We start from the raw sequence: 14245 nt of genomic DNA, 5'->3' as shown, positions 1-14245 counted from the left end.
AAAAAAGATGATTCAGGAATAAATATACTTTTTCCCCCCAATTGAAATAAAAAAGATGATTCAGCAATAAATATACTTTTCTTTTTCCCTCCAATTGAAATAAAAAAGATGATTCAGCAATATGCTTTCCCCCCCAATTGAAGTAAAGATGCTTCAGCAATAAATATGCTTTAGCCCCAATTGAAATAAAAAGATGATTCAGCAATAAATCTACTTTTCCCCCCAATTGAAATAAAAAAAGATGATTCAGCAATAAATATACTTTTTCTCCCAGTTGAAATAAAAAGGATGATTCAGCAATAAACATACTTTTTTCTCCCAATTGAAATAAAAAAAGATGATTCAGTAACAAATGTATTTTTCCCCCAATTGAAATAAAAAAGATGATTCAGCAATAAATATACTTTTTTCTCCCAGTTGAAATAAAAAGGATGATTCAGCAATAAACATACTTTTTTCTCCCAATTGAAATAAAAAAAGATGATTCAGCAATAAATATACTTTTTCTCCCAATTGAAATAAAAAGGATGATTCAGCAATAAATATACTTTTTCCCCCAATTGAAATAAAAAAGATGATTCAGCAATAAATATACTTTTCCCCCCAATTGAAATAAAAAAGATGATTCAGCAATAAATATACTTTTCCCCCTAATTGAAATTAAAAGGATGATTCAGCAATAAATATACTTTTTTCCCCCAACTGAAATAAAAAAAGGTGATTCAGCAATAAATACACTTTTTTCCCCCAACTGAAATAAGAAAAGATGATTCAGGAATAAATACACTTTTCTTTTTCCCCCCAGTTGAAATAAACAGAGCAGTACTGTATTCTATATGGGATTCATCACAGAGTTTAAGTAGGAAGTTCTAATGCAAAATAATTTTTTGAATGAGACTGCAAAATGTTGAAATCTGGAAGTTAAAACTTCCTGTTGAGTCATAGATCTCTGTGGACAAGGGGATTGTGAAATGTTTTTCTATTAACTTCTGGGTTTGAGTAATACTATTAGAAACATTTCTTTGGAAGGCAGAAAACCAATTGTGTATGACTTCTGACTTCCCTGCATGAGAACTACACTGCGGCCACAAACCCTGTGTTTGAGGTGTGAACTGGAATCTCTGTGTGCTTTTCTAAAGCTATAAACTTCAGCAACTCGATTCTGTTCTCTAGGAACAGTTCAGAAGGTGAGATGATAGTTGGCAGAATATCTTTACAGAAATCATTCACGGCAACTGCTATGGAATCTCGGCACTGTGTAGGAAAGGTTCATGTGAGCTCCACTGGGAATGTTACAGGCATCTGTGCTTTTCAGTTTTGCTAAGTTAAAGGCTTTTGCTTAATTTCTGTTCCTCACTGATTACCATCAAGGAAAATAAAAATAGTTTTGTAAATGTAAGGACATTTCTCACTTTTAAATGCTTTTGGTTCGGATGCATTGCTCAGTTAGCCAGGAGCCTTAGAATCATAGAATCAACCAGGTTGGAAAGGACCTCCAAGATCATCCAGTCCAACCTAGCACCCAGCCCTAACCAATCAACTAGACCATGGCACTAAGTGCCTCATCCAGGCTTTGCTTGAAGACCCCCAGGGATGGTGCCTCCACCACCTCCCTGGGCAGCCCATTCCAATGGGAAATCACTCTCTCTGTGAAGAACTTCTTCCTAATATCCAGCCTATACCTACCCTGGCACAACTTGAGACTGTGTCCCCTTGTTCTATTGCTGGTTGCCTTCATACAAAGGACAACATTTATGCAAAGCCTAAGGGAATGCAAAAATGACCACGTTTTGTATACAGCACTAGGTTTTATTTGAACAACTAGTAGGAAATAAATCTCTCTATAACGTTTCTCTCTTTCTTTTAAATTGCTTTTTAGGTCTAACTGTGCTGAAAACATCCGTAAGCACATCTTGCACACAGGAAAGCATGAAGGAGTGAAAATGTACAACTGCCCTAAATGTGACTATGGAACCAATATCCCTGTGGAGTTTCGCAATCACTTAAAAGATCTGCACCCAGACATTGAAAACCCTGATCTGGCATACTTGCATGCTGGTAAGGTCATTCTTCCCTTTGCTTACAAATTCTTCTCTTCCATAGGAACATGCTTAAATGACTGCAGTAAGAGACCTAGATTTTATGTTGTTATCGCTTATTCTGAAGAACATGGCTTTAAAATGGGCTTAGTCCTCTTTGAGTTTTCACAGGTGTAAAGGTTGCGCAGTAAGCACTGAAATCCATTCATGTTTCATGAGCTCAGCTTGCAGTTTGTCGTGGGTTTAAGGCTGGATGTATTAAGCAAAGAGTACAGTCCTCCAGAGGGACCAGATCACCCAGGGAGTGGTCACTGGAAAGCGTAATCTTTTGTTATTGTGTTCCCATTACATGCCTGCATCTCCTCTTTATAATTCAGTAGCACAGGCTCTTTGGTCCCCCTTTCCCCCTCTCTATATATTTGTGTAAATAGTTGTGAATTTAAATTTCCAATTCTTTCCTGTCCTGTGTGAAGTGTTTCCTTTTACTCCTTTGGGGAGGGGTAAAGGAGTATCTGTCCACCCTGTAAAACCACAGCACAGTACAATACACAAACATCAGAAGTGCCTGCTACTTAGATGCCTCATTTTGAAATCTATTTGAACTTCTACAAAGAAATATTTTTTGACATTTATATGAAGTTACTTTGTCTACCCTATTCCCCTAAGCACAGGAAATAAAAAAACCCTTGAGAAATACAATGGCAAATTAATGTACCACTTAAAAAAAATCATTATGAAAAAGCAGGCAGTGTTCAGCATTGAAAGACAAAACAGAAGAGATCAGTCAATAACTTACATCTATGTTTTGAGACTTTAGGCTAGAGAGTGCACATATGGAAGTCTCTGGAAGAATACCAAGCAAAAACATTGCTTTGGAAACAGGAATTCAAAGAAAAAAGTTGGGATGGTCCCTGTTTAGGACTAAGATTTTTGGGTTTGTGTAGAGATTCTGCAGCTCAGAATAGAAGGCAGAAGTTTAATGGGAGCATCGAGATGGGAGAAAATGCCAAGAGGTTAAGAGAAATAATACTAAATTAGGCTGGAGCTTGAATGAAATGTAACCTTAACTGAGGAGAGGCAGGTAACTTAGATATCACTGAGCAGGAAGACAAGTCAGAGCAGTGGGAAAAAAGAACAGATGGCAAGAAGAACGAGTTGGAGAATCCAGAGGAGGAAGAAGCTATGTGGGCCAAATTCTCCGTAAGATGGAGATTAATCTTCCCTTGAAGTACTAGTATTAGTACCACTGTATCAAATTTGAAGCTGCTTCTTCAAGGAATTGATCTCATTATTTTTGAGACCCTCATACCTGTAAAAATAGCTGACCTAGAGAGCTTTCATTCAGCTCTGTGCCATGTGTACGCTCAAGTTATTTTAAAACCTCTCAGTCTTCTCAAAGTGCTTTCTGACTAGAGGCAGTGTATTATTTATACCATATATTTCTATTTGCCAAGTATTCCACTTAATTTTGGAACCAATCATCATGTCATGCCAGCATATGGTGGATAATATCTGGATGTGCAAACAAAATGCCAGTTGGCAGAATACCAACTTCAAAATAGGTCAGAAAACTGATCGCATTTCACCATAGTTCTCACTAAACTGAACAGATATTCAACTCAGAGCTTAAATCCAGACACTGCTGATTTTTTACTACAATAATCCAACTTAAAATAATATGAAAAATTAAATTGCTTTTCAGTAAACAGATAAACAGGTGTTAACACAGAGGGCTTTAGCACTGGTAGAATCACAGAAACACAGAATTAACCAGATTGGAAAAGACCTCTAAGATCATCGAGCCCAACCATCCAGACAGGACTTGAGAGGCTGCAGAGAAGAAGACTCCACAGCCTCTCTGGGTAGCCTGTGCCGGTGCTCTGGGACCCTTATGCTCGAGAAGTTCTTGCTCGTCTTGATATGGAACCTCCTGTGCTGCAGTTCCCATCCCTTGCCCCTTGTCCTATGGCAGGACACAAGTGAGCAGAGGCTGTCCCTGTCCCTTCCTTCCTGACCCCCAGCCCTCACCTGTTGATAGACATTGCTCAGATCCCCTCTCAGCCGTCTCCTCTGCAGACTAAGCAGCCCCAGGACTCTCAGCCTCCCCTCCTCAGTCATTGCTCCAGTCCCTGCAGCATCCTTGCAGCCCTCTGTTAGATTCCTCTCGCTCTTGAACTGGGGAGCCCAGAACTGGATGCAGTATTCCAGGTGGAACCTCACCAGGGCAGAGTAGAGGGAGAGGAGAGCCTCCCAACTCCTTTAAACTAAGACCAGCATTTAATCTATGAAGTCAGAACCGCTAACATTTGTACCAGAATTAGAGAATCTGTGCGAGTTTTCATGTTACTCATTCAATGCTGTATCTAGGTAAATGAATTGCTCATTGCATTGTGCTGTGGTTAGCACCTTTCAACTTGCTTCTCTCTGCAACACAGGAAACCTATCATCAATACGTTGCATACTAATTATACCTATTTTCCATCCATTCATTCTTGTACCAAAGAAATCCCCCGCACTAAACAGTGTGCTGCACAGATCCATTAGAGCTAGTAAGCACTGGCTGATCCCTAGTCATTGCCAGGCTAGCCTAGAAGTTGTAAACAACAAAAGTGTTGAAATGTTGTTTGTGTAATTCCATTGCTAAAAGGATGATTCTATATTTTCCTTTCAGGAAGAAACACTGTTAAAGAGGGACTTAGATGATAACTGAGCATTCTCCTCAGGGTTAAATTAAAGAGGTTTTAATTTCTTCCTCTCAGTCTGTTTCTGACCACTGGACATCTTAGAGTTAAAGGTTTTAGAGATTTTTAGAGGAATGAGGGGATAACTCCCATGCCCTGGCTAACATCCCTTATCAAAGTAAGATTTGTTCAGTGTCTGGTTCATGGCTACTGATGACTTATTGGTCATTGGCTGCACCTACAGAGAATCCACAACATGACATAGAATGCTTTAGGATGATAGGAGTATGAAAGTGTCATGCAAGATCGATTTTTTTAACTTAAATGTATTTGTCTGTCTCTTATACTCTAATATTGCTTTTTAACAGGAAAGCCATCCCCTTTGCTGCTTTGAGCAGAATAGAAATAGAGTAAGAGTCTTATCAGTGGCAAAGAGAAAGATGCTGAATCCAGCCACTTTTCAGAACCATTCAGAAACTCCTTTGCCACAATCCACCAAGAGCAGAGCTCTGGGGTACCCTTACGATGTGGCTGGGACTGAAAATCAAATCTGTTCCTTGTCTGTGAAATTGCCAGTTGGATTTCTTACTCAAAGCTAATGCTCTTTATAATTCAGTGCCCTAATACTAACTTTGTTTAGCTTTCTTTGGCAACTACTGTACTGCTTTCTGGGGTTAGTGGCAGTAAGGAGCTTGAAGAAGCTGCATTTCTAAGTGAGAGGCTGTGGAAGACAGAACAAGTTAGCTTTTACATGAGTAAGGGTGATACTGCATTTGACAGGTGATTGCACTTTCTGTTCTACATCTTTGAAATCCTCTGTAATGTGAGGAACTGATTGATACATGAAATGTGACAAAACCAGGTCTTCAGACTTTCTTTTCTCTGTCACAGAGAGAGATGGTTAACTACACAACCACATTCCTTTATAAACCTGTGAAGTACTGTTTTATGTTTAAGAAAAAAAAACCCAACAATCTAGAGAATACTTTTAACTTTTGAAATGTGTGCATATGCATGTAAAATTATGGATTGAATTTGCTAAGTTATGCTTCAAATACCAATTTATGCCTTAAACCTATAATTTTTATACATCTCAAATCTGTTTTTTAAATGGCATTGTCTGTTGCTCTGTAAGAGCTTTATGCCTGTTTCTTGGTATTCTCTGAGCCATTTTATGAATGTCTTGTGTTGAATTTGGAGTTTTGTTTGAAAAAAGCCAGAAGTCTGGGGATTGTTGATTATCCACAATAATTTATTTGCTCTTTTTAAGTCACATTTAAGATGCCAACAGATTTTATAGCTGTTCTAGAACAGAAATGGCCTTACTAGGGAGCACAAGAATCCTACAGTTAAGGTTTTAGCCATGGGAATTTGGTTCCAGTGGAAGCTTCTTGTGATCAATACACAAATATGAAATTTTATCATTACAACTAGAAAATGAATACAATAAATGACTTAATTGCCATATGATGTTGATGACTGTCATTTCAGTGATTTATTTTTTTAAAAAAAGTAGGTTACTTGATAGAGTTTTTCTGAGGTGCTCACTGTGGGATTAGAGAACAAAATGTAGGAGAAGAGATTGAAGGAGCTGAGGCTGTTTAGTTTGAAAAAGAGGAGGCTGAGGGGAGATCTCGTTGCTGTCTACAGCTACCTGAAAGGACATTGTGGAGAGGCTGCTGCTGGTCTATGCTTACAGGTAACTAGCGATAGAACAAGAGGGAATGGCCTCAAGCTGTAACTGGGCAGGTTTAGACTAGATATTAGTAAAAAAATATTCCCAGCAAGATGGTCAGGCATTTGAGTGGGCTGCCCAGGGAAGTGGTTCAATCACTAACCCTGGAAGTGTTTAAAAGTCATTTGGATGTAGTACTTGGGGATATGATTTGGGGTAGAGGAGGGATATTGGTTGGACTTGGTGATCCTGAATGTCTTTTCCAACCTGAATTTTTCTGTGATTCTGTGACTTGTTTGTATAGAGAGTCTCAAAGTAATCTAAGAAATCTTTGGATTGATTCTTGTGTGCATCACATTTCCAAGAGTCTTGGACATGTTTTTTTCTTAATGCTGAGTTAAACTGAGCTTGAGTACTTTGACAAGTGGGCCAGAAGAAGGACTAATATCTGTGGTAGACTTGAAAAATATCTGTATGCCATCTGCATTTCTCAGTGCTTTGTCTGTTTTGGAGCAGCATCACTTGGTAGAGATAATTTGAGCTCGAGCTAAATATTCATAATTTAGGAGTTCTTGTCTTATAAAGATTATGGTATTATTATGATGCATTATTTATATCCAAAGAGTGTAATAGCAATGGCTTGGAATCTCCATTATTCCAACAGCAGCAGAGACTATGGCATCTCACTGTGTGCATAGCAGTCTTCTGTGGATGCAAAACTGGCCATAAGGCAAAAAAGGTCTTCAGAAAGAAGAGGAGCAGTTTGCCACTTACTGTTTCTGTGATCATGTTGAAAGTTATGCAATGATGCTCCCCTTTTCTTTGTCATCATTTCTGTGCTGCAGTGCTAAAAGTGAATATGATCTCGAGGAATGAGCATTACTCTAGGAGATGAGAATAGCCCAGTTTTTCACTGAGCAACTCATGTAGTGGACTTGCTCTCTGTCTGAGTTCCCCTTGTGCTAAACAGGTGTAGTGCCTCTGTAAGTCAAGTCACAAAGCCTTTGATTGAAAGCGGCATCACAACAGTCAACCATGTGATTAGGTAACTACTTTGGACATTGAACAGACAGGTTGGAGATGTTTTTAGTTAATTTAGAATTACTGTTCATTCTTGGAAATCTTAAACAAATAATCAGGGAATGCATTGTCCAGATGTTGAGATACTGGAAAGTGTTCAGAGAAGGGCAACAAAACTGGTGAGAGGCCTGGAACGCAAACCCTATGAGGAGAGGCTGAGGGAGCTGGGGGTGTTTAGCCTGGAGAAGAGGAGGCTCAGGGGTGACCTCATTGCTCTCTACAACTACCTGAAAGGAGGTTGTAGCCAGGTGGGGGTTGGTCTCTTCTGCCAGGAAACCAGCAACAGCACAAGGAGACACAGTCTCAAGTTGTCCTGGGGGAGGTCTAGGCTGCATGTTAGGAGGAAGTTCTTCACGGATAGAGTGGTTGGCATTGGAATGGGCTGCCCAGGGAGGTGGTGGAGTTGCTGTCCCTTGGGGTGTTGAAGCAAAGCCTGGCTGAGGCACTTAGTGCCATGGTCTGGGTGCTAGGTTGGACTGGATGATCTTGGAGGTCTCTTCTAACCTTGTTGATTCTATGATGCCATGATTGTAGTCTTTGGTCAGTTTGTTCTTTCAAAAGTGATGCTATTGTTGCAAAGCACTCAGGTTACGCAGCATGCATTGGGAGAGTCTGCTACCCTGGGCCCTGCAAGTAGGAGCAGAGGATCACTTACTCCTGTGAATCCTGACATAACTAAAAATGTGAGCTTCCCCGTGCTGCACAGACATGTTTTGGGAATTTTTGGAAGTGCAGCTTTGTGTGCTGGTGCCCCTGTGAAAATGATAGGTGCCTCTGGGGTTGGGCATCCACAGAACAAAGATTGTGACAATAGTGTTTTGGCAGTTGGCTGCCTACATGGTGATTGAATGCTTAGTGCTCATCAAGAGTTACATAATTCATGACCAAAATGATAGATAGGTACTTGATTATAGTGTGTGAGTTGCTTCACAGGGAGAAAATATCACACATGAGCTGCTCTTAATCTAGCTGAGAAAAGCCTAAGAAAAATCAGTTACTGAAAGCATAGTCAGACAAATGGAAATGAGGAACAAGGTGCAAGCACTTAGATATGAGGTCGACTGAGCTCACACAGAAAGTAGCAGAAGAAATTGTCCCTGTTCCATTCCTTTAAGCCTTGAGAAGACTGGTTGTCTTCCTGCAAGATAGGTTTTAGGAGGGCCCAAGGTTGCTGGCTTGCTGCAAAACTGATTAAGTGTTATTTAAGGGGCTTTGCTATACCAGATATCTGATAGCCTTTTCTTCTCTTAAATCATAAACAATGTTAAATACACCCTGATGGTAAGACTTGTGTTTGTGTATAGTTGTTGTGATAGTAAAGGGGATAGCTGAGGAGACACTTAAGTCCCCCAAAGTGTTCTTTCTCATAAAGATAACATTCCCAGCATTGATGCTCAATTCTTACTCTCTTTGAGGCTCAAGTACCTGTGCCTGAGTAGAGAAACACTTGTCTAAAAGGAGTTTCTTTCTGGTATGTTGTTAAATCCCTAACAAAATATATTGGAAAATATATTCATTCATCTGTTTTTTTCAAGGTGTTTGAAGAATCCTTAGGAAATTCTGCTCTTTTGCTAGGCAGTTCCCTCACTGTGTTACTGGTTTGTGAGATCTGAAATCGATGAAAAGACAGTTTCATTAATCATGTGTTCACTAAGCCAGGCCTACATTCTGCTGGTTTGCTTTGGTAGATTAAGTGAAATACTTAGGGGATGGTTTATTTTGTTTTCAGAGAGCACTGAAGAAGAGAAAAGTTTACCTCAAGGTCTTTTTTATGCATATGTGGAAAATATTTTTGCAGACTTTAAGTGGACTTTTTGAAAGGCTGTGCTCTCCACACATTTCTCTTTTGGTTCCTGTAGCTTTTGAGAAACAAGGCTGTACTAGCAACCCACAACTTGATTGCATCATCAACGGGGCACAAAATTGTGATCCTATCAGTTCTAACAGTTGCAATATTCATGAATGGAATTCTGAAACTTCAAATAGTTAATCCCAAATAAAATTGTGATCTTTATCCTACTCGACAGCTACATTTATCAAATTATTAAGAGAAAAAAAAAATTGATTGCTAAAAGTTATGGTGTGATCTATTATGTGATTTTATCAAGGTATAACTGCATTGCCAAGTGGAAACTGCAGACTTATTCAGAATGTGAATTGGACACACATAACCTGATAATACAGCAGTTATATTATTATCCTAGTGCTTTTCTACTTTAATTTTGGTTTATTTTTTTTTCCTTCTCCCCCTCCCTTTTTTTTTTTTTTTTTTTTTTACCTAATGCTTTCTTTTGGATCTGCTGAGTTTGTGGTAGAAAATGCAAAGCTGAGAAAAAACAGTAGGGAAATGAAATAATGAAAACCTGTTTACTCTTACACTCTCTTAACTCCCACAAACTCCATGAACATAAAATCAGTGAAAACTCTAATGGCAATACAAGTCAGCTGAGTACCTATGCAGACTTGTAATTCATACCTTAAGTGAAGCCTCACAAAAATGGAAACACCGTTTTGTTTGCAAGCAGATTTAACTTTTTTTTCTTCATTGAATAGTTATGTTTTTAGTCTTAATCGCCATTTAAATGAAATCCTTTTAATGGTGTACTTTGAAACAATATTAAAAGTCTGTCATTGGTAGCTATAGCAGAATATTGCTTGGGTTTCTAGGTAAAACATTATTTTTGATGGGTGGCATACTTAGAAAGAAAGAGGGGGGAAAAAAAGGCAGCAGCAGCTCCGCTTCAAACAGGTTTGCTCTTGTCATAGCTATTAGTGCCAGTCTTTCAATAGCATGTCATGTTGATTGGCAGACACTCCCTTTCCTCTTTTGTGAGGAATAATAATTTCACTGTGTGCTTGAAATAAAAACCTAGTATAAATGATTTTCTGTTTGTAAAGGAGAAAGCTAGGTTCCTTATAACCGATGTAGATTGCGTATTATTGTGTTGCAGGAAAGATTAATCTGAGCTTTAAAAAAACCCTAAAACCCAAGTCATCTGATGATTTTTATAACTGCTGTCTCTTGGAAGGCTTTGTGTGCTTAGCAAAGCTTCCGTAGGCAGTATCTTTATTTAGGTGGTTACAGTGGTAGAATTGTTTCTTTCCAGGGAGCAAGTAGAGTTAAAAAAAAAAAATTGGTTTGTTCCTTTTCCCTCCTCCCTTCTTCTCCCTTCTTCTCCCTTCTTCTCCCTTCTTCTCCCTTCTTCTCCCTTCTTCTCCCTTCTTCTCCCTTCTTCTCCCTTCTTCTCCCTTCTTCTCCCTTCTTCTCCCTTCTTCTCCCTTCTTCTCCCTTCTTCTCCCTTCTTCTCCCTTCTTCTCCCTTCTTCTCCCTTCTTCTCCCTTCTTCTCCCTTCTTCTCCCTTCTTCTCCCTTCTTCTCCCTTCTTCTCCCTTCTTCTCCCTTCTTCTCCCTTCTTCTCCCTTCTTCTCCCTTCTTCTCCCTTCTTCTCCCTTCTTCTCCCTTCTTCTCCCTTCTTCTCCCTTCTTCTCCCTTCTTCTCCCTTCTTCTCCCTTCTTCTCCCTTCTTCTCCCTTCTTCTCCCTTCTTCTCCCTTCTTCTCCCTTCTTCTCCCTTCTTCTCCCTTCTTCTCCCTTCTTCTCCCTTCTTCTCCCTTCTTCTCCCTTCTTCTCCCTTCTTCTCCCTTCTTCTCCCTTCTTCTCCCCTTCATTCCCCTCCCTCCCCCTCCCCTTCCTTTCCTTCCTTTTTTTTTTGTGGTATGTAGCTTTTGCTGCTGCTGTTGAAGAGCTTAAGGACTTCTTCTGTAGTCCCTCAGTTCTTTTCCTGAACATTTAGCTTATATTGCTTCTGAGTGACGTGAAAGAAGGTGTTGAAATATTTTGATGCAAATATTGTATCATCTGATATGCAAACCCCACTGCTATTAATATTAGTTATACTCTTGTGGTGCGTTGGGAATTGTTATCAGAATATTCTAGTAAGCCCTAAACCACTACAACTCTGTAGGTGGATGGTATCCTTGGATAAGAATGAAGGCCATGAATTTCACCAAAAAGAAAATTCAAAATACAGGTTTGAGGGAAAAAGAAGATAACCACATGTAACACCAGTGGCATCCTGTGTTGTGGTCAGTGACTTTCTGTCCTGGCTGTGCTGCTTTGGGCATTCCCTAGTCCTTGTTACTCCTTTCTGAAGAACTAACCCAGCTTGTTATGAGGCAACCTATTTTTTTGTGGGATGAGCTTGTATTCCTGAGCAGCTTGAATCTCTACCTGTGTCTAAACATTTCATCTGGGTGTTGGCCTGCTTTCCTCTTGTTCCTCCATGTGGCATCCCAGTTTCCAAGACAAGGAACCATTTGGCTGACCTGGAAAGAGGCTGTGCCACAGTGGCCAATACAGAAACCCTCATCAGTTTTAAAATTTTCTGTTGAACCCTAATGTCCATCTTGTAATATCTGCAGAAGAACCTCAGACAGGCATCTGCTTTGCAAATTCTCTGTGTTGCATTGGTAGCCACACGCTAAATTCCCTTCCGATGTTCACAAAGCTCATTGCCTCTGCAAGGGTATCACATTGTAGTCTTACTACAAGCTGTTATGAATTACACTACTAGATAAATGCCCTTCAGGAAGAATGATACATATCATTGCCTATTTGGTGCTAAAAAGCATATCCTGACATAAAACATTCAAAGCAAGGCTGAAATTCCAAAATACAGAAGTAGAAGCAAGCCCTTAAGACATGACAACTATCTAGAAAGACAAAAATATATATGCATAATAACATATAGTAAATATAAACAATAAACATAAATATTAGTGTTCAAATGTCAACTTAGATAGAATTCTGAGAAAACAAACAAACAAAAAACAACAGATTCAGTAAAACTTTTCAAACAAACAAAAGAAATGAACCTTACAGAAGGAATAAAACATCACAGAATCACAGACCTCGAAGATCATCCAGTCCAACCTATCATGCAGCCGTATCCAATCAACTAGACCATGGCACTAAGTGCCTCATCCAGTCTCCTCTTGAACACCTCCAGGGACAGTGACTCCACCACCTCCCTGGGCAGCCCATTCCAATGGGAAATCACTCTCTCTGGGAAGAACTTCCTCCTAACATCCAGCCTGTACTTCCCCAGGCACAACTTGAGACTGTGTCCCCTTGTTCTGTTAGTGGTTGCCTGGGAGAAGAGACCAACCCCTGCCTGGCTACAACCTCCCTTTAGGTAGTTGTGGATAGCAATGAGGTCTGCCCTGAGCCTTCTCTTCTCCATGCTAAACAACCCCAGCTCCCTCAGCCTCTCCTCATAGGGTTTGTGTTCCAGGCCCCTCACCAGCTTTGTCTTAATAATAAAAGAATGTAGTGCATAGTACTAATTCAGGATACTTTATGCATGGAGACTGTCATTTACTCTGAATGTATAAATTCTTGGAGTCCTAAGAAAGGTAAAAGTCTTAATTGATTTTTTTATAATTGAAGTAAATGTAATGTCTAAGGTACACCTTGAAGAAGAGTGTGAAAATGTTGATTTAAAGTGTATTGTGACTTTTCAATGCATATGATATATAAAGTGTAAATTATTTCTACCTTCTGTGACATATTCTTGGTGCCATGGTCTAGTTGACTAGATAGGGCTGGGGGATAGGTTGGACTGGATGATCTTGGAGGTCTCTTCCAACCTGGTTGATTCTATGTTTCTATTTAAAATAATTATATACTGTTGATTTATTGTATGAAAAATCAGCATAACTGGTAAGGATCAAAACAGTGGCATCCCATTGATAAGCAAATGATTTCACTGGGGATTTGAACTAATACTGCTTGCAAGACCTCCTATCAATATATTTCAATATAACTACATAGCAGAGTGTATTTTCCCTACATATTGCCGCCACCTCTTGGCCTCCTTCACTGTGGCTGTACATTATTTAGAGGACACTTTAAATTTTCTCTAAGTTGCTACCAACACTTCAACAACCTATGTTGAAAGAGTGTATTCTTGAGAAATAACTTCAGTGATGAACACTTGTAAATCTGCTTTGATTTGCTTGCAAGCTATTGGGGCAATTTTCAATATATTCTTTTTAATTATACAAAAGAATTATTTGCTTCTTACACTGAGTTTATTTACTGTACAAAATGGCAGAAATCATAACAAAAAAGAAATAAAAAACCAGAATCAGGAAAGTATTGAAACAAATGTGGGTAGCATTAGGTGTGGCAGGATTGATTCGAGTGTTAGTTGTATGCTTACTGCTTTAGCGCTTTGGGTCATGAGCAAGGAGGAAAGCCCTCAGTAATAATTGCTCCAATGAATCACAAATTGTCATCATTCTGTGCTGATTTTTAACATTTCTTTGGGACTTTCTTTTTGTTTGCTTTCATTGATCTGATGTATGCTGCACTGAGTTTCCATTCATTTTTTGACGTGGTGTCTTGGATCTTGACCTTTCGTAAGTAGGGTGCCTTGTCTGCCCGCCACACGTGTTCTTTTGTGCTTCTAGTTTCTGTTTTATTTCCTATAGTTCTTCATAATTTCCCCCATCTTTCCATTTACCAGATCTTTGGTACTTTTCAAATGCTAAATGCTCTCCCATATATCCTTAGTAACCATGCTGGATTTTTCTGTCCTTTTTAATATTTAGGTTTTATTGGATGAATGTAGATTGCACCTTCTCTAACTGTGCCTTAAATAATTGCCACTTAAGGGAATTAAGAAGTACAAGGGAAGGAAAATGCTGACCCATAGACTAAGCAGAAGGAAAAAACGTTCCCACTGGGTCCAATTTCCTAAGAAGGACCA

The 14245-nt window shown here is 39.3% G+C and overlaps 1 protein-coding gene across 11 annotated transcripts in view; it reads left to right on the top strand.

Annotated features, from left to right (window-relative positions):
- The window catches only part of ZNF407 (zinc finger protein 407), a 393020-nt gene that overhangs the window by 270986 nt on the left and 107789 nt on the right, over positions 1-14245 (top strand). For 8 of the 11 annotated variants that reach the window (XM_064150138.1, XM_064150148.1, XM_064150141.1 and 5 more), the window contains exon 8: positions 1880-2058. In XM_064150138.1, the coding sequence (XP_064006208.1) occupies positions 1880-2058 (179 nt within the window). Of the gene's footprint in view, positions 1-1879; positions 2059-4710; positions 4776-5088; positions 5782-7059; positions 7605-14245 lie in introns of those variants that run through there. The other 3 variants (XM_064150142.1, XM_064150145.1, XM_064150144.1) reach the window with 3 other exon arrangements.

This window comes from Pogoniulus pusillus, chromosome 10 (genome assembly GCF_015220805.1).
Source record: "Pogoniulus pusillus isolate bPogPus1 chromosome 10, bPogPus1.pri, whole genome shotgun sequence".
Taxonomy (NCBI): Eukaryota; Metazoa; Chordata; class Aves; order Piciformes; family Lybiidae; genus Pogoniulus; species Pogoniulus pusillus.
Note: the sequence above shows the minus strand (reverse complement) of the source record. Positions and strands in the feature narration are given on the sequence as shown.